Source organism: Ilyonectria robusta (genome assembly GCF_021365365.1).
Source record: "Ilyonectria robusta strain PMI_751 chromosome Unknown BGZ61scaffold_1, whole genome shotgun sequence".
NCBI lineage: Eukaryota > Fungi > Ascomycota > Sordariomycetes > Hypocreales > Nectriaceae > Ilyonectria > Ilyonectria robusta.
The window spans coordinates 3,413,018-3,439,839 of NW_025764435.1; the positions used below are offsets into that span (position 1 = coordinate 3,413,018).

Below are 26,822 nucleotides of genomic sequence, written 5' to 3' on the forward strand. Positions count from 1 at the left end.
TACCAAACAGCAGATGATGTTGTGTCGTGACATGGCCCCCAGGACAATCGAAGTATGCATATACGAGCTGCCTGGGGCTCAACAACTATTAAAAGTGTCCAACGCAGGGATGTGGAGAGGTACCACAAGCGTGAAATGAGGACGTATTGATACAAGGAGCCGCATATATGGCTAGGTACCTATGCAGCGAGCGAGTCCTAGATTATGGTAGCGCAAGCATTCTTGTATGACAGCCAGTAGATGAGAATGTGATTGTGGACGCCTTGTTCCGCTGTCCTATAAGATCTTGACCTACCCTCCGTGCGACTACAGACCACAGACTGTATGTACAACACCACACCGTATTTCCCCTGCACTGCGCATACTCGACGCGTCATACCAGAGACGGTATTCACTCTTCACGGCTTTTCGTCAATCACAGCCACAAGATCACGACACCACGAAGCGGACAGGGTACACAGCCCGAGATGCATCTTTCAAATGATGTGAATTGGAGTGGTCTCTGCTGCTGCTCGCACGCTTAGCCATTGCCATCCCGCCGTCTTCGCCTTCCGTCCATGTATCCCAAAATTCCAAATGACCTACCACCTATTTTTGTAGGTCCCTACCAACCGTGCCTGTCCACAACCATCCCAACCATCCCAACCATCCCATCCCAGTGCCAGATCCCAATTGACAAAACCTCCGCTTGTGATGCGGACAACTCGCGCAGTCAATCCACCTGGGATCCGCAGCCGATTCGACAAAGGAAAACTGATAAAAAAGAATGCGGTCGCTTCCTGTGCGATGCCACATGTTGCTGACTTGTTCGTCATAAAACGAGGGGAAGAAAGCAAAAATAAACTCGAAACCACCTCCATGACTTGGCCGGTCATGTAACACTCCGTCCGGCCCACCATTTTGTTCTTCAAATAGCCATCTCCTACCAACGCCCGGGATATGTATTATAAAAGATGCTTTCGGGACGCGCCGAAAACCTAAACCCTCTTCAACTCCAGCGCCTGTCCAACTGAGAAACAAGGAAAAAGAAAAACGCTTAAAGAGTGTGTGGGGATGTGATTTATATACGGGTTCAGTTGCTTTATACAACTCAACGGGTTGCAGCTTCGTAGGCTGGTGGTGGGGCATCTTCCCCTTCCTCCCAGGTGCCGCGTTGTCGGTTTTTCTCGTCGTAGACGCGTTTCGCAATTTCGCCAGCCATCTTCATGATCCATGCTTGCTCGAGGATGACCGAAGAGGAGTCAGACCCGGCGGCGCTCTGGGTTTCGAGAAAAGCGGCTTTCTCCTTGTTGACACCCAGGCTGCTGGTCGCGGCAACCGTGGCACAGGTGGATAGAGGCTCGGTGGCGTTTTCTGAAGCCTTGATGGAAGAGGAACCATCGCCCATCTGGGACAATTTGTACAGATCAGCCATCAGTGGGCGATGGGTCGGGTCCTCCAAGGATCTGAAGCGAACCTTGTTCGGAGTAGGTGCCTCAGCAATCACGGATCCGTCTTCCGGTTCCTCCGGGATCGAGTCCGAGATCATCGGCTCTGATGACGGCACGTCAACAGAGGCCGTATCAGAAGCCTCGCTAACATTGTCAGGGGTCGCAGCCTCCGACTTGGTGCGCCTGAGGTTGACAACTCGGTTCTTCTTCTTGCGGCCTGGTCGTGACCGACCACCAGCCCCTAATGACAGTCCAGTAGTAGCCGAGTTGAGGCTGACAAGCGAGGGCCGAGACGGTAGGTGTCCATGAGCGGTGCTACCCGAGTCGGAGAACGTGTACGTCGTAGTTGACCCCGCAACAATTGAGTGGGTCTTTGTGAGGCTTGGTGTTCCGATGGATGGTGTCGAGGCATCAGATCGATCCCCATGCCCAGTCCAGGCTCGGAAGACGACGTCGCGGATACCAGGAGTGAAGAGGGAGAGGGTGCGATGAGAATCCGTCAAGGCAGCAAGTCGCAATAGGTTCTTTTGGGAGAAGAGCGATTGGACCTCACCGCCACCGTTCAAGGTAAGCTCTGAGATGGCATTCGGATCCACCAGGTTGCCGTTGGCATCCACGGGGTCCAATGGGGGGCTTGCGAGCGGGTCGACACCCGCTTCATCTTCAGCTTCGCTGGGCGTTTCAGTTCCCTTGTTAACTTGGTCGGGGCACCAGAGCTGGAGCGATAGCCTGTGGATAATGGTGGGTAGCTCATCCATCATCAGGTTGCGTAGTTGCTGTTCGATGGTCCGTTGCAAGTAGTCGCGAACGAACTGTATCGAATCAAAGGTCGAGGAGACCTTGAGTGACTCAAGTGGGTCATTGCGAAAGACAATGGTCAGGCCTTTTTGCTTGGAGAAGACGAGAATGATGAATGCCGAAAGCTTGATTTCTGACAGGGTGATGGAGAGAGGGATAGTGAGTCCTGACGCAGCTGCCAGGGGTTGTGGCGAGGTGAAGGTGGGCTTGGAATAGAGGTATGTGTTCAGGGGGTTGGCCTGTTGTTTCATATTAGCCCTGATATAACACAAATTCCCCGCATGAACTCAATAGACACGCTTGGGCGCCAACGAAAACGCGCATCCCGGACGGAGGGAAACAACATTCAATGCGTATGTAATTAGACAAAAAGATGGGACCAAAACAGTGGCGGTGAGTGAGGGTGACAACTCATCGAGTCTGAAGTGAGAGCTAGTCTCATACTTGAGACAGACAGGCTTGGCAAAAATGAGGAGTCGAGAGGATGAGGATGAGGATGAGGATGGGTAAACCGATAAGCCATCTGGGGGACCAAACGACTCGTCTGGTTGACAAAAGGCAGGGGATTCAATGGCGGAGTGCAATAGCAATAGTTGCAATTGCATCTTGGAACATTGAATTAAAGTTGGGGGGAGCGAACGGTTATGCCGGGGCTTCCCGGGGGTTCACAAGCGAAACGCCGCCAAAGATGACGCACGATCAGGAAGAAAAAAAAGAGATGCACCTACTTGAACTCTCGTCTTCAGGGTCAAGAAGGCGTCGCCGGTGTAGCTCATCTTGAAAATGCCTCGGAACCTATCCTCCGCAAGGTCGCCAATCTCCAGGATCTCCAGGTCGGGCGCCACACTGCCGAGGTTGAATTCGCTGACGAGGATATCATCGACAATGATGGGCGGCTTGGGGGATTTGTTCAGAGCCTTGGTCAAGAGGTCGCGCGCGCGCCGGTAGAACTCGGCATCGGCCGTGAGCGGCGACCAGTTGAAGTTGAAGGCCATGTTGAAATGGCGTTTACGTTCTCAAGACCATGGATGGGGCGAAGAGGTGCCGTCGTCGGCAGCGAGGGAATCGCGAGGGAAGTAAGCGGGAAGCGAAGCAAGAGAGGCGCGTGTTGTTGGAGCTCGAGGCCGAGGAACTGTCGCAACGAGGGAGCGACAAGGAAATGCGACGGTGCGAATAGGATTCGAAGTCGTCGGAGGTAAAGTGAGACGCGGCGTTGACAGATGACGTTCGACGTGACGGGACGGTGGAGGAGAGGAAGAAGTTAGGACGGATGGCTGGAGATGGATTGTATTTCCCAGGAGGGCAGATCGTGGAGATGACGCTACAGGAATTCCCGGAGCGGGAGCCGTTAGCTATTGGGGGAGAGGCCGAGGAAAGTGGGGAGCTTCGGGACTGGGGAGGCGCACTGGCACTGCTGCAGGAATAATTTTTTTTCGCGCAGGGCTCTGCGGCGCCAGGGCGGATGGCGTCCAATGCAACTGACGCTGGACCGATTTAGTGGACGCGATGCGTTTGAAGAACTTGCCGGCAACCCACAGCTGGACGCGCACCGAGATCGGTGTGGTTGCCCTGGAGAGGCGGTGGACGTGCAGGAGGCGAAGTGTGAGATGGAGTGTGAAAGCGGAGAAGAATGGCTGGTTTGAATGCGCACACGATGATGGTCCAGCTGGTTTGTTTCACGATGGAAGCAAGGAGCAAGTGACTGATGGTCAGTCCAGGTGCTGGCCGGGGGTGACGGTGACGACGTGCTCGGGGTCCGGAGTTGATCGGGATAGCGGAGAGCAAGGTCTGCCCGCAGTGCAGTGCGCGCTGTGTCGGGACGAACAGGGGCGACGAGAAACGCCTGGGGAGCGTCGAGTGTCAATAATAGCGAGGCACTGAATGGCCTAGCCTTGGACCCGATCCTGCCGGGACAGGTGGTCCTAGCGCCGAAGCACGGCCTCGCTAATGGAAAACGGCGGCGGTCGCTGCAGGGCTCGCTCAACCAGCGGCTCCCACGCACTCTCCCACACAATGCCACGCACGAGATGGCCGCGCAAACTGCCCGCGACCACAAAGTCGGCGGTCTGGACGGGCCAGAGGACGGGGCGCGTAAGTTGGCTGGCGCGGAACCGTAGGCCGAGGTTGGGTTCGACGGTGGTCCACGGGGGTATGGTTCCGTCAAGTCAGCCGGGCCGGGCCCAAGTCGCGTGACCCTGCGGAGGTCACTGGCGGAGGACGGTAGAGGGGAGGCGGGGACGTGTTGTTGCGCTGCGTTTTCGTTGCGTTGTATCGCGCTGTGATGCGCTGGATCGTGTTGTCTCGTAGCGTGGGCACGAATTGGCGTGTTTGACGACTAGACGCGTGCGGTGCGTCAATGCAATGCGTGTTCGCACAGATTCAATTAATTGCGAGATGGATCGTCTGAACCCGCAGCAGATGAGCAGCAATGCGCGGCCATGGCTAATCTTGTACAATTCTCTCTCCGTGTTTACCCATTCCCCTCCTCCCGATAAAAAAACCCCGGATCCCGTCCATTGCCGAACCAGCGTTCTTCTCTCCTTCAAAACGCCGTCACCATCATATGATATTCGTGAAAGCCGGCCTGTGGGACGACGTCTGCGTCAGGTGGTTCGATGTTCGTCCAGTTTTCCGGGGCAGGAAATCTGCCTCCCACCCCAAGAACCCAAGATCTTTCCTCATGCAGCCTCTTACGAAAAGACACGGGCCAGCGGCTCCAACCGGGCACCCGGCCCCCCCGTCTTGCCGACTCTCCTCGCGGACCCTGCCTCCTCGCACGTATTGACTTTTCCAACGGGACTGTACCCTAATCTAACCCACCACCGGCGCCGACGGCCGATGATAAGGCCAAGAGGGGGATGACTGTGGGGGAGGATGGGGGCCGTTCCGGAAGCGGCTCGGAAGCGAAGGTCGGCGAACGAACGATTGAGGGGAACGGACGAACGAGTGAGGGGAAGAGGGTGAGCGATGATGGTGGGCAGTGGAGTTGGTAGCGTTCCATCGTGCCAATCTCACACATGGTCTGGTGATCTTCGATCATCAATAACGAAGCGCCTATTCGGACTATGTCAGGTAGGATAAGCACACTGCCACCACCGCCTGCTCTCCTCATCGCACCCAGTCGCGGTAGCCCCATCACCCTGCCCTCCATGGCCCTCATGCAAGGCACCGTTTCGGGCGTTGCACAACCAGCATCTCCCTGTGAGATCCGAGATGCGGGTGTATCGTGACTTGGGGGAGTTGCCAAGTTGGCAAACAGCCGCAGCCGCAGCACCAGCATTTTCAACCACGGTGACATCGATTACTGGGGTCGCACAGCTGGAAAGGATCTCGTTAGCTGGTAAGATAATCCCCGGCTGTGCTACTTTGTGTTTTGCCTTATGGTACGCCTTCGTTATCCCACAATGGCAGCATTACACGTCGGCGTGCGCGCATCACCACCAACGACAATGCGAATCACCCAAGCCCAAGCTTAGATTTTATAGTCTTAGCGCAACGACGATGCATCGCTCAGGCCCTAATCATGCAATGGTAGAATGAGCGGGCGTCTACGGAGCACTATGCTGCGCCCTGCGTCGATAGTAACAGTTGGAAGTGAGAAGTACAGTACTGTGCTAGACGGAGGCATCCATCGTCACTAGAGACTAACAAGTGCGTGATATGTATGGACGAAGATTGTGATTGTGGTTGTGGGTGACGAGACGGTGAGGCCTCGGTCCCAGAAGACCCTGCGCCCACCAGAGAGAGCCCCGCACGGGACACGGCTAGCAGGCGTTCTTTCATCCAGTTCATCAGACACGGCGGCTAACAAACAGAGTCATCGCTTGACCCATATCATCCACCCGTGGCAACTTGGCCTCTCCTCGTGGATGCCGTGGATGCCAACGCTGACCGTCTCCGTTTGTCGGTGACGAAATAAAGCCACAGGCGATCAGCTACGTAGGAGGTACCTGAAGGACCCAGGCGGGCGGGTGAGCATGGGGGGCGCGGGCTGTCAACGTGACATCATCTGGCTCCGGCCATGACCGAGATGCCCACGTTGTTTCTGGATTTCTGATCCCGTGGCCACAGCTGCCGCTCAATGAAACGTCGAAGAGCTACTGCTGCATTGTTCTTTATTCGGATTCGGGCAAAACACGGGCGGTACAGTACATGCGCGGTAGTACAGGACGTGCCTCGGCGTTGGCCTCCTAGAGCTCCATGCGCCCTGTTCCATGCTCCATGCTCTCAGACCAGAAAGTTCCCTCCCGCTTCTCCACACGTCCGTCCGTCTGTCGTCACAAGGCTGGGCGGCTGGCGACGTGATGAGAGCTGAGCCGGATTCAGCCCTGCTTGCTGAGTCCTGTCAGCCTGTTCCAGCTGCTCTGACCGCATTCAAGCCCGCTTCCCTCCCTCCCTGTCCGTATCCGTTTCGGCTCGTTTTTGCTTCAGACCTGGGACCTGATCCCAAAGCAGCGCGTGCCTGTACCTGTCCCCGTGCCTGTGCCTGCGCTGTGCCAGAAACCCGACCAGGGTTGCAAGGGTTCTCGATGGGCCTTGGACACCACCCCAGGCGGCCTTGGACAACCTGGACCGTACTTTGCCAGCCAAGGAAAGCCGTCGCCAGCTAGTGTCAACCGTCGCCAGCCAAAGCAGATCGCCACCAAGGGGCCGACCTTGCGCAGTGGCCGCTGCGTCGCCTGCACGGGTCCCAAAGTTGCGCATTGCACCGCATCACCCCCCGGAGGTGGATTGACCAAAACGGACAGCCACTCGACGGGTTGGAGGCCCCTGACCATGTCAGTCAAGTCACCCGCTCGATGGTGGTTTCGGGGCAGCCAACCAGTATGCTGCGAGAGCGTTGCCAGAACGTTGCCAGAGCCACGCACAGCCATCCAAAAGCCATCGTCAGGTTGTAGGGGTTGTAGGGGTTGTAGGGGCTGTAAGGGCCGTAGGGGCGTTGCAGTGGCTGTAGGGTCCCCCCCCCCTGGCCGCTGGCGCTCCCCCTGCCAGATGCCTCGCTGTGGCTGGCCAGAACGGCCAGATCTCCGCCCAAGTCGGAGTCATCCAGACAACCACCAACTCCCAACTCGCCCACGACACCAAAGACCCGAGCACCCAAGCACGCACCATCATTACACTAATACACTATATACGTCCACACAGTCCACACACACGTCCACACACACGTCCACACACACGCCCAGTCCCTGTCCCACGTCCCACCAGATGCAAGACCAGCATGCTGCCAGCCATGATGACTGGCATTGGCGCAGGCCCTAGGCCAGGTCCGGCCCCATGGCAAAGGGCCTAAACCGCCTAAACCTGTGCGTCACCATCCCAGATCGAATCGTCGACTTTTGGACCAGACCAAGGCCGCTGGCAACGCACCAGTCAGGCCCTCTCGCCGCAACGTGCTGTACCGTGCCGTGCTCCGTACCTACAGTACACACGTCGACGGGGTCTCCAGTCCCCGTTTTAGGTGGTGTGTCTGCGTGCTGGCTTGTAAATGGCTCCTCCCAGGTGCAGCGGAGGCGGCGGCGAACTCGAGGCAAATCGCATCGTGGATGCCACACGCCCACACCTCTCCTCTTTCTCTGGGCGCCTAGACGCCTTGACGCCCCCAGACAGTCATCGTCTTCTCCGCCCTTTGCGCAGTTGGCTCGCTGGCCGCCCTATTCTCCGTCACCCACGCTGTCGGGTCCGACTGTCGGCTCTCCCTTGTCCAAAGCAAGCCATGATGACGCTGTGCCGGTAAAAGCCAGCCATGGCCCGTTGCCAGTCCCACGATCCTCCTCCCTGCCTGCACCGAGATCTTGTTCGACCACACCCTCTCCCTCATACTCCCCAAGTATCCTGCCACATATGCAGACAAGACATACATGCCCTCGCATACGTCCTGCAGCACAACACAGTACATGCCTCTTGTTGCTACCGCTCATCGCATCGCATCGCATCACTCTGCACCAAACCCTGTCGCCTCAAGTCGCCTTACATTCAACTCGCCGGAACGAGAAGGCGACGATAGACTCTGACAAGCGAGGCCAGTTAGGGTCATTCCCGGACGCCTCTTTTCAACCTTGATTGTCCTTGTCATTCTCCTTCTCCTTCTCCTTCTCCGCCTCTTCCTTCAACTTCTTCCCGGTCCCTCATTCCATTCGACTTCTCCTCGTCTCTCTTATTCTACTTGCCAGCTCCTTGCAAAAGAGGCCCGCAAACGCACCCGACCTACGCCGTCGCAGCCAACCCAAACCTAGACCTGCCCAGACCAAGGCGCAGAAACAGACCAGCAGCGGACAAATGCAAACACGAACACTGATGCAGATTCCAGCGAGCTTTACTCCTCCCCCATCTCCTACTCCATCCTCCTCATCCTCCTCCTCCTCGCCAATTCTCTCTGGGTCATTAGACCGTCCCCCATCACTTTCCCTTCTCGCCTCTCATATCGAATCATCCTCCTCCACTTCCACCCACTCTCCCCTCTGCTCACTCTCCCACCCCGCCGACGTGAGACATCCGGTGGCTTGGCCGTGCCTTGCAGCGACCTGCATGACCAAGGCAAGGCCTCCAATCATGTCGACACCGTCGGTATCTGATGGCCAGCTTACGCCTTCCGAAACCGACACTGATATTCTTCTCACCCACGGCCCCTACTACGAGGATGACCTATGGCCAACTTCTCAGGATGTCGCCGAGATGGCCATTATGCTCAACGGGAGTGCGGCACCGCTCTCCTGGGATCGACATTCCCTGAAGAGACTCCCGAGAGGTGCTCGGCCCGTCAAGCTGATCGGCGAGGGTGCTGCAAATGCCGTCTTCGAACTGGCCCTACCAGAAGGTTACCCTCCATCGTCTGAATTCAAGGGTTGGTAAAATTTCTCCTTTTTACATGATTCCATCTGGGCTGACCATGGATCGATTTAGGCTGGCTTCTCCGCGTTGCTAAAACCCCTACCAACGGCGCCCCTCCGAGATACAACTACTTGAAACAACAAGAATTCTATGCCGACAAGGTGAAGTCGCATCTCAAGGACCACGTCATTCAACAGGAACTCGTTGTTGTCCGTGACTCCGACATTGTCTATGAGCTGAACGCCTTTCTCCGGCGGATGGACCACCAACGCAAGGAAAAGTTTCGGGGCTCCTTTATCGCGCAGACTAATTGGGGGTTCCTAGTGGAGGATATGCGGCCGACGGGTAAGGCATTCCAAGAACCCTCGGGACTTCTCGTGCTCACCCAAATGTTTGCAGATCCCACAAAGAGCATTCTCATCGAGTTCAAGCCCAAATGGCTCAACCAGTCTCCCACGGCGCCATCTGGAGCCATCCGGTGCAGGCAATGCGCCATGGAGCTCTACAACTTCGTCAAGGACCCAAGCCTCACCAGATCGGTTCCAGAAACAAAACCGTGCCCCTTGGTCCTTGACAACCCCGACGCCCCGCTCGATATCAGCTCCCCATTTCGACTCGCTCCCCAACTAGCCAAGTTGAACAGCTCGACGATCCTCTCAAGTCTCTATAGCGCGGCCAACCACCAGGTCATACAGGACCTGCGGGAAGTCCAAAAGCTCGCAGATCCGCATGGTCCCCTCAATGCTTCGAAGGATGACCCCATGTTCAACTTTGCCATGACCGTTCGCGACTGTACCTGTTTCGTCCAGATCTTCCCCGACAAAGCTCACCCCGGCCCCGAAGGACCCATCCGGCTCCGTCTTGGCGATTTTGACTTCAAGGATACGTCTGTCAAGTTCGAACGGTGGCAGGCCGCCGAGCGAAACCTCATTTCATCTGGATGCTATACCGCCGACTGGATCCTCTGCGATGGAAAGTACTACCACCCGCCAACCATGTGCTTACTCGAATGGACTCGGCGCCAAGGCCAACCGTTGCACATCATCAATATCCAGGACAAGACTCGCCGCGAGCCCGGCTTGTCCAGCACCTGGCGCGACTTTCTCGACCCCTTAGAATCCAAGGGAACCATCCGCAACCTTCGCTCCCGCCCTGCGTTGCTGAAGGTGATGCTCCAGCGATTCAGCAAGGACAGTCCCAAAGCGAAGGTTTGTCCGTATAGGACCAAGCCCATGTAAGCCCCCCGCCCCCAACATCCCAACTAGGGCACCCCTGCTGACACATTACAGGGCTTTACCAATCCAGTGGTAAAAACGCCTCAAACTGCTAGCAATTTCATGGTTTCTTCTCTGTTGGTGTACAAGGATGGGCGGGGCATTCAAGCATAACTACGGCGGGTTGATTTATTTACATTTGGTGCATTACAGGCGGCAGGCGGCAGGCGGCAGGCAGCATTGGTATGCATAGCGTGGGTTGAATTTGGGTTGGCTACATATCACGGCGGTTACATTATCACGGCGGTTACATTATCATGGCGGTTACACATTACGGGGGTTACATATCATGGAGGTTACATATCACGGAGGTTGCATATTCTGGACAGCATTTTATACGGGTTTAAATCATGACATCCATTTATGACTCCCATGCAATGACCCAGGCTCGAAATGTGCTAAATGTCTTCTCATATACAGTGATCATAAATAAACAAAACGCCAAAAGAAAAATGCAATGTAATGAGAAATCACTCTACTATCTAAAGATCCGATATCGTAAAGCTCAGGAGACTGCCACACGTCAGGCCGGCCACCAGGCACAGGCCCATGAAGCCGCCAGCAGCCTCGCGCTCACCTTCTTCGACCCACTCACCTGACGCCATCATGCAGCTCGAGCCAAGCCAGCCGTTAGTAACGCCAAAGACTATTTGGACAACGAAAAGGTAGAAGAAATCGCTGGGAACAATAGCGCCGCGACCGCCAATGTTGCACAGGAGGTAGAGGGGAAGGATGCCAACGCGGGCGACGGAGAGAGCGAAGAGAGCAAACGGTCGGTGCTGAAGGGAGAAGGGCAGAATGGTGGACATGCGACCACAGAAGTCACCAAGGTTCCAGAAAAAGAAGCCCAGGGGGATAAAGGCCGCGGGATGGAAGAGCAGGCCGCTGTCCTCTTGGACAGAGTGAATCTTGGTTGTGAAGACAGGGAAGAACATGGTCGCAGTGAAGGTGGTCGCGACACCTGCAGCAAGCCAATGCAGCTTGAGGAATAGGTGCCACATAGAGGAGCCCTTGCGGGCAGCGCGCTCAGCGTCCTCAATGCTCTGCATGGACTCAGCCATCTGCTCGACCATGCGGTTCTCGATTATGTGGTTGTGACGCCGCACCAAGGGGATGAAAGCGAAGAGGGCGACCACGGAGACGGCCACGGCCGTGAGAAAGTAGACGAAGGCAGATGATGAGCCATCGGATGGGGATGGGCCCTCATCCGAGCCCTTCTCCTCCACAGGGGGGAAGACAAGGACTGTCATAACCTGTGCAATCGGGGGCAGAACGCCAGCGACACCCTGACCAGCCATGAGGGCCTGGATGTACTCGGGGCGACCGAAGCTAGCAGCGAAGGCAAAGGCACCGTTCTGGATGAGACCAGCGGCCCAAGCCGTGCCGGCAACGATGATGAGGAGGAAGGTAAGGTATGCAGCGGGCGAAGCGCTCAGGAACATGACGGTGGATGCGGTCAAGAGGGAAAATGTGACAACATTAATGATCAGGGCCAGGTTGATACGGAAGGGGTACGAAGCCGTGACTTGGATGTTGGTGAGGATGATCATGGCACCCAAGTTGGTCACGGTCGAAACGGCCTGGATTGTCGACTGGAAGTTGCCCTGGATCCAGTCGTCCCCGGCGAAGCGGGTCGCGAAGTAGGGAGCGGCAGCGAGGAACATATTCCTGTTGATGGGTTAACGGATGCGATTTCCTACATGTAGAGGCCGTAGAAAGGACGTACCATGCCCAGAGCATCGCCATGCCAAGCAGGGCAAAGACACCGTACTCCATCCACGAGAAGGGCAACTCATGCTGGCCCTGGAGAATGGCGGAGCCCTCGAGGGCAGTCGGTTCCTCGTTGCCAGTGAGAGGCGCATACTCAGACGCGGTCGACAGGCGACGGGTGAGGGCCCTCCGAATGCGATCCATGACGTCTTCTTATCTTGTTATCTCGGTCGATGTTGATCAGTGTTGTTGAGGGTGCAACCTGCTGGCAATTGCACGTCGAACTCAGGAGAGTCAACCAGCCAGCACGCGCGGCAGGATGCGTGGCCCGGGAAACGCTATAACTCGTTTGGCTGCGCTCTACGCCATGGATGGTGGGCGGAAGTGCGTCGCGTGCTCGTGAATCGTCCCGTCTCGAGGGTGTGCCGTACTCGTCGCCTGCCCGAAGCGCCAGAACCGACGCTGCTCGTTCGAAATGCAACCTTGGTCGTTGGTCAGAGGTTCGGAGGTTTCGGGGGCGGCGCTGGCGAGATTGTGGGGGAACGGATGACGATGGAGAGATGCAATTCTATGTACGACACGGTCCGGGCAGATTGATTGCCGATAGATAAGGGTCGAGGTCCGGGGTCGGAAGACGGCTCGGCCGCCGGCGGGCGCAGGGGCAGGAGCCAGAGGCGGCCTGCCCCCGTGCCTTCCTCATGCCCGCCTCTTGGCTCGAAATAAGGCTCATGTGCTCGAGTCAGGCGGCAGTTGCGATGGCGGAGGCGCTAAAATAGCGACTCGGTGCCTAGCTGAACAAACACCTTCGCTGGCACTCAGTGATGACGCAAGGGCATCGGGATAAAAAGAAACTAGAGCTCAGAATCATTTACTCAGACCTAACTCTAAACTTAGGGTCGTCGGCAGTATTATTTAATTCCTCTCTGTTTTATGGTCTGAGAAATGTATTCTCCGTTGTCTTACAGTTAGGGAAGCAGTAGCCGTAGCATATTGGTCGCGTAGAGCAGCACTTACATACAACTCGCCCCTATGGTAACACTGCATTGCTGCAGTCATGCCACCCCTGGGACTATCACAGCCCCTCGCTCCAACATACGCGCTTCACCAGCCCATCCTCGTGAGAACTTCTCTCATTCACGGTCTAGTGCTTTCCAACAAGGGCCCTCTTTTTGAGACATTTTCTGCCCTCGCGTAGCTCCTCTATTCTTGACCAAACGGGGGATTACCTGTGAGGCCCGTTCTGCGACCTCCACGTGATGGAAAACCGATGCAATGCATGCATGTCGTGCAGTATTTATATATTCGAATTCTCGCTATAAAGCGGGTGATTATACCTTTACAAGCATGATGCAGATCTCAGGGGGAGGCCTTGGTCAGAGAACTTGTATTCAGAAAGTTGCTGGGTCATGCCAACAAGAATCATGGGGTTAGACTATGCAAGAGCCTCTTACCACGCATAATACACTACCATATTCAACTAATTTGCTTATCCAGGGGGAATCTGTCCGTAAACTTAAACGTTGCCAAGCCGTCCTTGAGGTCATCCACAATCGCACCCACATTGGTCTCAAAGTAAACACCATCACCTTTGTTAACACTGGCGATCTGGGCCACAGATTGGGCACTCCCAAGGAATCCCACAGGTTTGCCCCAGTTGTAACCATCCGTGACGATCTGGGTGGGCCTGCCGAGAGGATACAAGGTCGACTTCGTCGTAAAGACTCCCTCCGCGCCTGCGACGACGACGATGGCATCGAATCCAACGGCCTCGGCAGCAGAGTAGGTGGCACCGACATCGTCTGTGAGGACCTGTCCCACAATTGTGACAACCAAGTCCAAGGCCTCGAGGGATGTCTTAAGGGACTTGGCCTGCTGAATCGACTTGTCCGAATCGGTCGAGGCAAGGATGCCGACCGTCAGAGTCGCAATAGTCGGCAGCTTGGTCCCAAAGATGGAGACACCAGTTGTGGTGTTGTCGTGGTAGTAGGTCGAGTCAGCGGCAGGGGCTTCAATTCCCAGAGCCTTGCTTACCCTCAATGCAATGTCGTGGCTAATCTTATTCAGTTGCGTGAGGACGTTCTTCTTGACATCCTCAGACAGCAGATGGCTAGTCTCGAAGCGGATCGCGTTAATGAGAAACTGTTGCTCCGCCTTGGTGAGGGAGTTGTAAAACAGACGGGGCTGGCTCCAGTGATCGGAAAAGGTGGAAGACCTGGCACGCAGGAGATTGCCCGAGACTCTTCGATTAGGGGCAGTGAAGAATCCCTTGCCCTGTGTCTGATTGGCTTGAGCGGGGAAACCCTTATTGAGGGTGTTGGGGGAATCTAAGTTGTATCAGCACTGTCCTTACTCCAAATGGTATGCCTGAGCTCTTACACGGCGCGGTGTTCTTGTGGATAAAGTTCTGGGCAGCTCCGTCTCGGTTGTTGTTGTGGATGGGAACGACCGGTCGGTTGACAGGGAGCTGCTCGAAGTTGGGGCCGCCATGACGGTTAAGCTGAGTGTCGAGATAGGAGAAGATGCGACCTTGCAACAACGGGTCTTCGGTAAAGTCGATGCCGCGGACAATGTGGCCAGGTTGGAACTAAGATGGGTTAGCTGTCTTTCACGACATATGTGGTGGACAATATACCATGATTTGCTCGGTCTCGGCAAAGTAGTTGACAGGATTCGCATCCAGCTTCATGAGACCAATTGGCTGCAGAGGAACAAACTCCTCGGGGATGATCTTTGTGGCGTCTAGGACATCGAATCCAAAGGAGAGAGCCTGATCTTCGTCAAAGATCTGGGCAGAAAGCTCCCACTCGGGGCCGTGTCCAGACTCGATGGCATTCCAAAGGTCGGAGCGGTGGTAGTCGGCGTTTTTGCCAGCAATGTGCTGCGCTTCATCCCACACCAAGCTGGCTTTGCCTTGCCTGGTCTTCCAGTGCCACTTGACGAACTTGGTGTCACCCTCATCAGTCACCAGGCGGAAGGTATGTACACCAAAGCCGTCCTACACATGTCAGCTCTGTATCCAATCAAGGTACAAATCCCTTACCATGTGTCGGAAGCTTCGAGGGATGCCGTTACCAGCCATGGCCCAGAACAGGGTATGTAGAGTTGTGGTCTGCTGGCTGAAAAAGTCCCACGCCGAGTCATGGGCGGTGGCAGCTTGGGGAATCTCATTATTAGGAGACGGTTTGACGGAGTGAATCAGGTCAGGGAATTGGATAGCATCCTGGATGAAGAAGACAGGAATGTTGTTTCCAACAATGTCAAAGTTGCCCTCATCAGTGTAGCTACGATGGTGAGCGCAGTGTTTGCTGTTCCACGGAGAAATGACTTACAACCGGGTCGCGAAACCATGGACATCGCGCGCCGTGTCGGCGCTACCCCTCGATCCGGCCACAGTTGAGAACCGCACAAATGTGGGAGTAGTCTTGCCCTTGGAGCTAAGGAACGAGGCCGCGGTAATGTTGCTATAGTCGCCGTAGCTCGTAAAGGTTCCATATGCACCAGCACCACGGGCATGAACAGCTCGCTCGGGAACCTGCATGAGGCGTCAATATCACGGCATTCTCGTCGTATGCTGTGCAACATACCCGCTCATGGTCAAAGTGGGTGATCTTCTGGCGGAAAATGAAGTCTTCCAGCAGGGTAGGTCCTCGTTCTCCGGCTTTGAGGCTTTCCTGATCCTCGATTGGACCGCCAACATCAGAGCTGAGGTATCCCTCGCTATCATCGACCTCAAATTCGGTCACATGGTCACGAGAGCCGTCGTCGCCTCTGGCTGCTAGACTGGCCGGGTCAGCATAAGGGCATTGACCAGCAGCCAAAGTAGCCAGGCCAATCGAGGCAAAGAGAAGGACGGAGGAAACCATGGCTGAAGCTCTAAGATCAAGGTCAAGGAGGGGTATGAGCTCTCCCGGATGGGTCTTGCTTGTCTTTGAACAGTGTGGCCCGGTCAAGGAGGAGCTTCCCCAAGTCTACTTATACTTCGAGGGGAAGTGACAAATGTCTGACAGGCCAAAACGGATTCCATCCACAGACAAACCAATGGGTCGCGCAAGAGGAGAGGGTGCAAGTGGCGTGGAGCGGGGGTATGCAAGCCCGGATTTCCGGGAGGTCAGAACGTCACTACATAGAGTAGTGCAGCGCTGTGCATCAAAATACTAGGCTGTAATTGTAGGACACTCTCATCTTAACAAGCCTATATCCTAAGCTGAGTGATTTAAACCAGGCCATTTCACATCTTGGCTGCGTCGAGCCGCATTCTGCCATGTCATTTGAACCAAGACTTCGTTAGAGCACACACCGACCCCTGCCGGGATGTTTGTTAGAAGAGGTACCAAGAGACCTGGTTACAACTTAGTGGACAAGTCAGTGGATTAATAGACTTCGTCGGGCATCCAATTCTGCAAGCAGCTGGCATTGGTCCCGTGGGTATGATTCTTCGGATTCGTAACTAGGAACGGCATAGGCTGTGGAACCTACGACATCCGGAAACCTTGGCAGACGCTGTGTGCAAGGATATCGGAGCTAAGGAAGAATGAGGAATCAATTTCGCTCTGGTAGTGACCAAATGATCCTGTAATAGCATGTGCAGGGTGTAGCAAGGTCTGGATGGTGTATGAGAGAGGTAGATGACGGGACGGCATAAGCTTGAAGGCCAACCATCGGCAGTGGAGAAAGCCCAAGGAATAGATCAGGGGCCTCCAATCAACAGGGCTTGGTTGCTAACATGAGGTTGCCGGTGGAGAGGACAGCCGGCCGGGGTCCCATGAGCTGCAGTGATGTGCCGAGATGCAGCAATGTCACTCGAAGCGCTTGCGAAGAAACATGGCACCGGCGTCCCGGAGGAATCTCATTCGCTGGAGAATCTACTCGCGTTCTTGGCGATGCGAGAGGATATAAATAAAATTCGTGAAGAGAACGTGGTGGTCTTGCCAGAACAAGACCACTCATCCGACAAGGATTGAACGATGAGTCTCCTAATGTTTGTAGACCATTGTCTTGCCCATTGAATTCATTGCCGAGGGCAGAAGGTCATCGGCCATCAGACGTTGGCCACGATGGCCGCCATGGTGTAGTATTTTATGCGGTAAGAGAGGCTTGCTCTGGTGCGCCAGCATGCGCTGTTCGTCGAAAACGGTGGCACACCTGCAGAATACGTGGAAATGAAATGAATGGCAGCCACTATGTGCTAACACGAGCGCCACATGAATAACAGAGCCGTTGCAGATTTTTCTGAAGTTGTGAATATGAACGCAGCATCGGGAGGATCGTACAATGCCCGCCAATGTCCAGCATAGTGGCAGTGCCTTGTATCGCGTGATATTTGGTGAAGCTGATTTGAACAACGGTCAAGACTAGGTCGACGCGGAACCGGCGGACGATGCCCATAGCTGTGACGCAAGCGTATGAAAGATACAAAATGTTAATTGACAGGGGTATAAGGTTTGATGGGACTTTTTGGATTACGACGCAGACGAGGGGGCTGATCAAATGGGGCCATGTTATTGTCAGCGAGGCGTCAATACTGTCCAGGCTACATGAGGCTGGCTGAGGGGATCCAACCAAAGAGACATGTCCCCTGTTCCTCGGCACTCAACATCCGTGCCTTTCCAGTAATATTGAGCCCGTAAAGAAAGCCATGCGCCAACACACGAGTGCGGGGAAATTTAGGCATTGAGAGAGTTCACTGGGAAGATGTGGAAGTGGTTTGGGAAGCCATCGACATTTCCCAGTCCGCCCGCTTACCCTACACTGTTCGGGATGTCGGTCCTCCGTAATTGGGTTGCAACTCAATTTGTTGGGATCACACCTATCATAGCTTAGAGTTTCGTAATTGCTGTCTGTCCACTCCTTGACAGGAGTGGCTTGCCATACGCACTAATGGTTTGGTAATGTCGTAGCATCTTGCGCCTCCAACTCCCCACCTTAATTCTCTTCGTAATGAATTGTTGTAACCTACTGTTAACCTAAGAAGCATAACCATTACTAACCCATGACCTCTCAAGTACATATATTACCTCGCATGGCGTATGTAGCGATGCTAAGCTATGTCTTAGCTCGAAAAAATTCGAGCTCGGGTTAGAACAGTTGTTCGAGACGGTGTCAAACGGGCTTATGATAAGGGCTTGCAACAGAGGTACCGGATAGATTACCCTCATATCCGGTAGCACTGAGTTTGTCCCCGGAAGTTCTGCTCTCAGGTCACTGTGCAAAACTAGCATAGTAGATCAGGCGACTTTACTGAAGAACAGTATTGCCATTCGGGTTCCAACCGGACCAGTACAGACGAATCTCCTCTGGATCCATGTGTACTTCCTCATGGATACTGCCTTTATTAGGCCTTGATTTTGAACCAGATGTGTAGGACAATTGAAAGACGCGAAGAACACACACCCCAAAGCCTTCGATAAATTGAACTTGTATATCTAATAGACTCCACTGAAATCCAACACGGTGCCACCAGTGGGCCCTCGTTTATGCCTTTTGTGATCCGTTTGGTAATAATTGCCTGCCCGCCATGGCCCACGGAAGCTGCCCTATCGCCCAGCTCTCTGCACGGTGGTTTCACTGGACTTGGATACAAACACCGGCTTCCAGCGCCCTTGACCAGGCGGCATCGAAAAATGATTGGCAAGGGCGTGCGGCCAGTCGCAGCAGTTCCCGCCGTGTCCCGAACCAGACCCCCGGGATTGCGGGATTGGCACCTGGCTACTTAGCTCTAGGATAGGCGTCTAGTTCTAGAATTGGCAAAGACTACTATCCGTGATCCACCCCGTGGCAACCCTGAGAAAGATGATGCCTTGGTGGGTAGGGGTTCGTGGGGACTGGCGATGGGATAACGACTGCTGCATCACAGGGCAGATCTCAACTTGGCGATGGCCTGCATGTACAAGAATGATACAGTACGCGGCGGCAACCCCAGGGACGTGTTCGAGATCCCGCCGCCGTGGTGGAATTCACTTCCAGAGTCACATGGAATATAGCGGCGTCGTGGCGAGAATGAAGGACTTAATGAAAGACGATTAACTCTGCCCTTCACACATAACACCAATAGTGTCGGATGCAAGTTTTACCGATGTCCGTCTTTGAACCAACAGCCGTATTTGAGGGCATCATGTGACCATAAGCCAGCCTCGTCGGCTGCAGGCAAATTGTCACCAGCAGTCTCGAGCCCTCATCCCCCAACCTCGCCAAAGGAGTACCGACAAACTATTCTGGACACTGCCAATATGATTGCGCGCTTGACCTTGTACCGCAGTATTGTTGGTGTGTGCTGATTTTTCGCACATCTTTCACGACGCTCCTCTAGCTACGACCTTCTCAACTATTCTATTGCGGACAACTTTGTTTTCTTGCTTTACAAGGCTCGCCGACGATCTCTACATTCACCGTTCCTCTTAGCGACACTTGTGTTTCATCTGGCACATGCCGACTTAAAACAAGCCATGGACTCACAATCCCTACCTTGTATCCCATCAGGCAGCGGCAGCACCTCGAATGCATCACTCCAAGAAAAATTCGCTCGCACGATTCGCGAAGCCCCCCAAGGCGAACCGCCCAGAGATGTCTTTGCCAAGGATGTATGGCCCATCATAGAAGCAGATTATGGGACGATGGTACAAGAACTAGTCGAATTTTGCAAGAACAAACTGCACGAAAACCCCATTTCTTGCAATGTTACCGGCAGAGTCAAATGTAGCGATTCTATCAGCCGATCCCTTCACCGACGCGAAAAAAACCTCATAGAGAAGGAGAACAAGCAGTACAAAAGCCTTGAAGAAGTGATCGACGATATACATGATCTCGCAGGGATTCGAATTGTGGTCGACTTCCGGTCTGACATTGAGAACGTCTCTTCTTTCATCCAGACAACATTTCAATAACTGAAGACCTTAAATAATTTCTCCCCTGACCGAAAAGTCAGCGAAATTTGGCAACCATTGTTTGGAGCCTACAAAACCTGCAACTATCGCGTCGGAGTGGAACCAAGGACCAGTGGCCCTCTTTCTCAATACTGCGGTGTGATGTTCGAAATTCAGCTCACCGATATTGCGGAGAGTTTATACAATCGATTTGCGCACTCTCTGTTGTACAAAAAGTCTTCTGGCGGACTCTGTCGTCAAGATGAAATAGTTATCGACATGACGCATGGAATATCTCTTCTGTACTCACTTTGTCTGGTGTACATGCAGGACAGATTGGAAGGTTCTGCCCGCGATAGTGATGTGAACAACAAACTACGTGGTGCCTTGAGACGGGCTGAAGGAGAGGGAAACTTGGACACATTGATGGAGACAATCCCCAAGATACCAGGATCTGATGTTCAGAACCGCATGATCTCAAGCGTAGGCAGATCTTCCTTGAAAAGGCGTGCGTCTTTTCGCGAGGCTATTCCCATCGCTACACTCAAAAGGGCACTTGAACCATCAGAAGGCCACACCTCTGCTGAGGATCTTTGGGCATTGCTTATCAACATGAGCAGCGACACTGAGCGTGAAAATCAGAGAGATGTTGCCGATGCTGACGCCTGGATTCGCGACAAACACTACAATGCAGACAGGCTCAAGATCGAACGACTGTCGGGTGACTTGTTGCCGATGGATCAGTGTTACATCAATCTTGCCGTCGTGGAGAAGCCTGGCCAGGACGCAGGTCACACAAGGGGAGGGAACGGAATGCCCTCTCCATTTTCACTCTTTGCTCGACAGAAAGTTGAGACACCGGACGAGACAATCCAAGTCGAGTTGGCCGCACTCTTCGGTCAACGAATTGCGCACGATAAGCGCACGATACACCCAAGACGAATTTTGATTCGCGGACGCGCGGGAGTTGGCAAGACCACACTGTGCAAAAAGATGGTCTATGACTTTACTCACGGAACGCAGACGGAACTTCATCGCACATGGGCAAAATTGTTCGACCGCTTGCTGTGGGTGCCTTTGAGGAATCTGAAAAGACAGTCATCTTTGGGGTATAACCACGAGGAATTGTTCTACCACCAACACTTTTCTGGACAGGGACGCGACAGGGGCCGCCACTCTGCTGGGAGACTATGGCAAACGTTGAATGATACCAACAGCAGCAGAACCCTGTTCGTTCTCGATGGATTGGACGAAGTATCCGAGCTCTTGGACCCAGATAACGAGATGTTCGAGTTTCTCCGAGATCTTTTATACCAACCCAACGTCATTATTACCTCCCGGCCACATACCGGCCTTCCTCCTAGCGTCCGAAATCCCGATCTTAAGTTGGAAACAATTGGGTTCTACCCAGATCAGGTGAAAGCATATCTGGAGGCCGACCCTAGCATTAATCCAAGAGCCAACGAAGTCCTCTCTTTCCTTCGAGATCATTGGCTTATGCAGGGTCATGTGAGAATCCCGATTCAACTGGATGCACTTTGTTTCACCTGGGAAGACTTTGATTCTGAAATCCAACTAGACACAATAACCAATATTTACGAAGCTATTGTGGAAAAGTTGTGAAAGAAAGATATCTTGCAATTGGAGAAGAAGCATGGTGGGGAACGGGTGACGCGCTCCCAAATTCAGGCAGCAGATATTGAAGACTTCGTCAAACATGAGGTTTGCTTCCTTGAATACCTCGGTTTCACGGGACTACACAACGACGTATTGGAGTTTAAGTCAGAGCATCTGCGAACTATATCCAGGTATTTCAAGGACACGAAACTGGTGCTTGATAAGACACTTCCACGCCTTTCTTTTCTGCGGAATTCAGATGCCTCGCCAAAAGACCGCCACCTCAACTATCACTTCCTACACCTGACCTTTCAAGAGTATTTCGCAGCTCGCTACTTTGTCCGGAAGTGGACATCCGGAGAGAAGCTCTGGACACCGAAGTTCGACAGCCGACGGGAGAGGTCCAGTGTCACAGAGAGCAATCCTGAAGAGTTCCTGCAGAAGGAAAAGTACAACATACGATACAATATTCTTTGGCGTCTTGTTGCTGGCCTTCTTTACGCCAACCATGATGAAGTGCAACTGTGTCGATTTTTTTACACGATCGAGGGCCAACCACGAGACCTCTTGGGTCCAGTGCATCAACGACTGGTCATGCATTGCCTGAGCGAAGTTGGCCCATCGCAGGAGACCCTAGAGTTTAACCGGCTTCGAAGGAACCTAGAGGCTCAATTGAAGCAGTGGCTACTGTTTGAATGTAATTTCAAAAAGCAAATATACCCACGTTTATCAAACGAGGTGGGATTCCCAGACTCCATTCTGCAAGCAGTTCTACAAGAAGAATGCGAGAGCGTTAAAGTGCAGGTCCTTGCCTCATTGAGCGTAAGACCGAGTATTTCTCAGCTCATGATAGAATATGTTGCTCCTTGGTTGGGAGGTAATGCTCCAATACAATTGAAAAGAGCAACCATTCTGGTATTCAGGCGTCCCCTAGCCCTGTCGGAGGAGACTCTTCAGACTCTCGTGGCCTTTTGAAGGACCCGGATAGTGTCATTCGGTCCAATGCGGCAGACGCCTTAGGCAGCCAGTCACCCCTATCAGAGGAGACTATTAAGGCCCTCGTGATCTTATTCGAGGATCCGGATAGTAATATTCGGTCCTCTGCAGCAGAGGCCGTGGGGAAGCAAGAGGCTCTATCAGAAGAGACTCTTAAGGCCCTCGTGGCCTTATTAAAGGATCCGAGCAGTGATATCCAGTCCTCTGCAGCAGAGGTTTTGGGGAGGCAAGCGGCTCTATCAGAAGAGACCCATAAGGCCCTCATGATCTTATTCGAGAATCCGGATAGTACTATTCGGTTCTCTGCAGCAGAGGCCTTAGGGAGGCAAGCGGCTCTACCAGAAGCGACTTTTAATGCCCTCGTGGCTTTATTAGAGGATCTGGATAGTAATATTCGGTCCTCTGCTGCAGAAGCCTTAAGTTGGCAGACACCTCTATCAGAGGAGACTATTCAGGTTCTTATGGCGTTATTAGAGGATCTGGATAGCAATGTTCGATCTTCTGCAGTAAATGCGTTAGGTAGGCAACCGGCTCTATCAGAGGGGACTCTCAAGGCTATCGTGGCGCTATTAGCGGATCCGGATAGTAATGTTCGATTTTCTGCGGTAGATGCCTTAGATATTCAGCCAGCTCCATCAGAGGGGACTCTCAGGGCTATTGCGGCGTTATTAGAGGATTCGGATAGTAATATTCGGTCCTCTGCTGCAGAAGCGTTAAGTTGGCAGACACCCCTATCAGAGGAGACTCTTCAGGTCCTTGTGGCCTTATTAGAGGATCTGGATAGTGATGTTCGGTCCTCTGCAGCAATTGCCTTAGGTAGGCAACCGGCTCTGTCAGAGAAGACTCTCCAGGCCCTTGTGGCCTCGTTAGACGATCCGAGTTGGGTTCGGTACGATACGGCCCAGGCCTTTGGTAGACAGTCGGGTCTCTCAGACGAAATATTCACTTCTTTTCTTCGGGAGACTGATAGGCGATCTTTCGAGGCCCTATATCGCATGTGGATATCGGAAAGCTTCTCAAATCACATAATCTGGCATGCCACGGCTAACAGTTGCAAAATCATTATGCCAGAAGCAGAGTGGGAAATTCCTTTCGATGGGCTGAAGATTGCAGTTGAAAGAGCACAAAAGTCATTGGAGGTCCCGGTGCCCCTTTCCATAAGCATATAGTGTGTAGCAGTTATTTTATATCATTTCAATACAGCAACCCAAAAGCCCTCACAGAGACCGCGAGCGTTTGCGGGGGAAAAGGAAGAGCGTTGGGAAGTCGTAGACGTTTGTGTGTCGACCTGCTCACTCTGCTCTAAACTACTAACGATATGTGAATCTAGCGCTTCACTACCGCAAAATCATGTCGCTACTCATTTCTTTTTCGATCGTATCGTGTACATGTGGTCATACTTACATGATGCAGCACAATGGCTTCATACAGTCAATGGTGTCTTGTATCTTAGGAGTTAAGCTTTCCACACAATTTTCCATACACTCGCTCAGTCTTGACTCTTTATTTAAGGTGAAATACATTGGCGCTGCACTAAATGAAACGAGACTGTCGCCGCTATCATGTAAATAGTGTTGTACCGGTGCATAGTCATACTAATTACTGTAGATGCTTCAGCAACGGGGGCGGAGGTTTTATCCGGCCCAACGCCCGACTTGGAATATCTCACTCCACCCACCCGGCCGCCTTAAATGTCTCTCCTCCAGTAGCAATGACTAGAGTCTTCGCTGAGAGCCATTCTGCAAAAACTACAGCGTGAAAGCAATCATGGCTGAGCCTGCGGACAGTCGCCAACAGATGGCCGTTGTAGAGCTACGCATTCTGACAGAACTAGGATCCTAATTGGGACGACGAACCTGACCGCGATTCCACCATTAGTCAACTGTAAATGGACCTAGAAAGATGAAAATGCGACACGAGACCTAACAAGTCTTAGGACCAGCTCTGCCACGTCTATCAGCGCTAGCGTCCTCGAGTACCGCAAGCTCCAAGGAAGAACTCACCAAAACTTCAACAACGGCACCAAATGGTGGTGCGTTTACCATCTGTATCGTTTATTAGTTATTGGTCTTTCTAGGGGACCCAACGATGAAAGCAAAATGATTTTACGTCTAACTGGCCTTAGCCATCACCTGCTCTCCCTGGGTATGGATGATAAGCTCTTCTTAGCCCATATTGATGAGAATCCACAGAGAGTCTTCGACGCAGGAACGGGAACTGGACTTTGGGCAATGTGAAGTTGGATTCCCAGACCGTGGACGACACTGGCGGCTCTACCGACTTTCCGGATCAATTCCTCTCTCCACATTTCACGGGCTCCGATCTATCACCAGTTTAAGCGTCTGAGCTAATGATCTTCCTCGACCTTTACAGTCTCATCTCTCCAATCAACTTAGGTCCCCGTGAATTGCAAGTTTGAGTTAGATGACGCCCAGCTCAATTGGCCATAACCTGATGACCACTTCGACTATATTCATATCCAGTGCTTAATGAGCTGCATGCAGGACTAACCCGCACTTTAACTGGAAGTCTTCCGCTGCCTCAAGGCAGGTGGCTGGTTCGAACACCAGGACTACTCCATCGAGGTCCGCGTCTACTATGACACTATCCCCAAATGCTCGCCGTTGAACGGATGGGGAGCTTTCTTCCGTCGGCGAGAAGATGGAGCCGACCTTCAAGATCATCGAAGACGGACACAGCACTGCCTAGTTTAAGGGCACGGGTTTGGAACAGATTGAAAACCACATGGCCAAGATGCCAGTTGGCGAATAGCCTGCGGACCACAAGTAGATAGAAATCAGCCAGTATAATCCGGTCATCACCAGTGGCATTCTAGGTGTCATGTCCTGTTCCTGTTGACCAACGTCACGGACTGGGAGCAAGTTGATGTACAGGATTTTCTCTTCAGGCCACGGAAGACTATTCTCGACAAGTCGATGCCCTCGTACTTTGATGTGTAAGTAACCGGCTCGGTGGGTATCCTACCGGTCTCGAGATAGAGACACCGTTTGGGGCCAGAAGACAATATTGACTGACGAGGAAGAGACGGCCGAATTCCTTGTTGCACCCGAAGTACAGGAGGGCGTGGTAGATTCGTGCATGAACGAATGAATGTAATTCCCCTTGATCTCGGTGTAGTATGGTAAACCGCACTCGCAGCATCAATACATCGCCTGAGGAGTCTGGCGGCACCGAAAGGGCTCAACTTGGCGTTTGTCAGTCCAATCAATGTGAGGTTTGATGATATCGAGAGCTAGATAGGTGGTAGGCCAAGCATAATTTGATGACAAGGGTTGTGAAGAGGTCGGAGGACTTGTCCTTTTTTTAGATTCGGATATTTTGGCCATTACCTCAGATCGCAGCCGGGAAGACAGTGATGGCCAGGGGGGATAGACACGAACACGGGCATCTATGTTATTTTGCTTCATCCATTGACTTAGGACTGTTAATTTAAATTAAAACCATTAAAGTGACCGTCCTGCCACGCTCTGCCATAGCATCATTCCAAGGGTATCGTCCGAACAATGCACTGACGGGTTTCAGAACGTCCAGAAATACATATAGTACACCACCTCCTGGGATCTATAAAAAGAATGGCTCCCCAGCCAACGCTCCGCAAAGAGCACGTCCTTGTGGAAACCATCACCTGGTACCTGAGATATACTCTAGGGACCCTAGAAAGGGATGAATCCCCCGTACAATGCCCTAGTCGCCTTGCGTCATGTCGACCTCTAGGCTCAGGAGATACTCAACTACAGGCTCCCCGGGTTTAAGCTTATGCGGCGAGCAACCCCTTTAACAATTTCGGTTAATGTGGCCAAATTTGGCCACTATTCTTGCAGTGCGAAAGACCGGCGGAAGCGTCGGCGCACTGACAGCGATGCCAAATATGCCGGGCCTATGTACTCTATGACGATCCTCCCCCTCCTTCAAGATAGCAGCAGTTTGGGTCGGCTGGCCAATACCACATGCACCGTCTCGGAAGTCTCAGATAAGCGTTGCACTCGCAGGTCAGTGATACCCCAGAGTCCAGACGGAGGGTTCGGAACAACGGTCAGCAGACCACTTCCTTTAGCATGTGCAGCATCATGAGCAAAGAGCACGAGCCGAAGTTCGCTCAAGCATGAGCTTTCTCCGAACAAGCTCGGCCTTCTATCGGCAAGCGGGATGATGTGACTGCCGCTTCTCTTCTCCCCGTCCGTCCATCCGCGGGACCAGCTTCAACGCCGTTGCCCCAGACTTCGCACCCCCATGAGTCAAGGCCAGGGCGTGCCATGACCAATGAGGGCATTCCTTCAGCCGTTTGC

The 26,822-nt window shown here is 53.3% G+C and overlaps 8 protein-coding genes across 8 annotated transcripts; 5 read left to right on the forward strand and 3 right to left on the reverse strand.

Annotated features, from left to right (window-relative positions):
- Positions 1-1,090: 1,090 nt before the first annotated feature.
- Positions 1,091-3,223, reverse strand: BGZ61DRAFT_582902 (uncharacterized protein; the record flags this gene model as incomplete). The annotated part of the gene is made up of 2 exons (XM_046256299.1): positions 1,091-2,467; positions 2,957-3,223. 2 exons carry the CDS (start codon positions 3,221-3,223, stop codon positions 1,091-1,093), a joined length of 1,644 nt encoding a protein of 547 aa, XP_046112623.1.
- Positions 3,224-7,197: 3,974 nt separating this feature from the next.
- On the forward strand, positions 7,198-8,399 carry BGZ61DRAFT_23482 (uncharacterized protein). The gene has a single exon (XM_046238266.1). It carries the CDS (start codon positions 7,506-7,508, stop codon positions 8,289-8,291), a length of 786 nt encoding a protein of 261 aa, XP_046112624.1. The 5' UTR covers positions 7,198-7,505; the 3' UTR covers positions 8,292-8,399.
- BGZ61DRAFT_23475 (inositol-pentakisphosphate 2-kinase-domain-containing protein) lies at positions 8,400-10,593 on the forward strand. Its single transcript, XM_046238262.1, has 4 exons — positions 8,400-9,072; positions 9,132-9,404; positions 9,459-10,293; positions 10,349-10,593. Exons 1-4 carry the CDS (start codon positions 8,508-8,510, stop codon positions 10,368-10,370), a joined length of 1,695 nt encoding a protein of 564 aa, XP_046112625.1. The 5' UTR covers positions 8,400-8,507; the 3' UTR covers positions 10,371-10,593.
- On the reverse strand, positions 10,557-12,392 carry BGZ61DRAFT_23479 (nucleoside transporter-domain-containing protein). The gene is made up of 2 exons (XM_046238263.1): positions 12,060-12,392; positions 10,557-12,001 (listed from the first exon to the last, which is right to left on the reverse strand). Exons 1-2 carry the CDS (start codon positions 12,245-12,247, stop codon positions 10,816-10,818), a joined length of 1,374 nt encoding a protein of 457 aa, XP_046112626.1. The 5' UTR covers positions 12,248-12,392; the 3' UTR covers positions 10,557-10,815.
- A 1,124-nt stretch (positions 12,393-13,516) lies between these two features.
- Positions 13,517-15,906, reverse strand: BGZ61DRAFT_488985 (catalase-like domain-containing protein; the record flags this gene model as incomplete). The annotated part of the gene is made up of 6 exons (XM_046250168.1): positions 13,517-14,367; positions 14,420-14,627; positions 14,676-15,038; positions 15,084-15,324; positions 15,373-15,575; positions 15,628-15,906. 6 exons carry the CDS (start codon positions 15,904-15,906, stop codon positions 13,517-13,519), a joined length of 2,145 nt encoding a protein of 714 aa, XP_046112627.1.
- Positions 15,907-18,435: 2,529 nt separating this feature from the next.
- On the forward strand, positions 18,436-19,099 carry BGZ61DRAFT_439097 (uncharacterized protein). The gene has a single exon (XM_046244319.1). The coding sequence runs from the start codon at positions 18,517-18,519 to the stop codon at positions 18,754-18,756; it is 240 nt and encodes a 79-aa protein (XP_046112628.1). The 5' UTR covers positions 18,436-18,516; the 3' UTR covers positions 18,757-19,099.
- Positions 19,100-19,485: 386 nt separating this feature from the next.
- On the forward strand, positions 19,486-19,923 carry BGZ61DRAFT_471239 (uncharacterized protein; the record flags this gene model as incomplete). The annotated part of the gene is made up of 1 exon (XM_046248188.1): positions 19,486-19,923. One exon carries the CDS (start codon positions 19,486-19,488, stop codon positions 19,921-19,923), a length of 438 nt encoding a protein of 145 aa, XP_046112629.1.
- Positions 19,924-20,181: 258 nt separating this feature from the next.
- On the forward strand, positions 20,182-24,853 carry BGZ61DRAFT_525903 (uncharacterized protein; the record flags this gene model as incomplete). Its single annotated transcript, XM_046252848.1, has 7 exons — positions 20,182-21,411; positions 21,592-22,341; positions 22,422-23,021; positions 24,350-24,399; positions 24,452-24,547; positions 24,641-24,660; positions 24,708-24,853. The coding sequence occupies 7 exons, from the start codon at positions 20,182-20,184 to the stop codon at positions 24,851-24,853; spliced, it is 2,892 nt and encodes a 963-aa protein (XP_046112630.1).
- Positions 24,854-26,822: the final 1,969 nt, after the last annotated feature.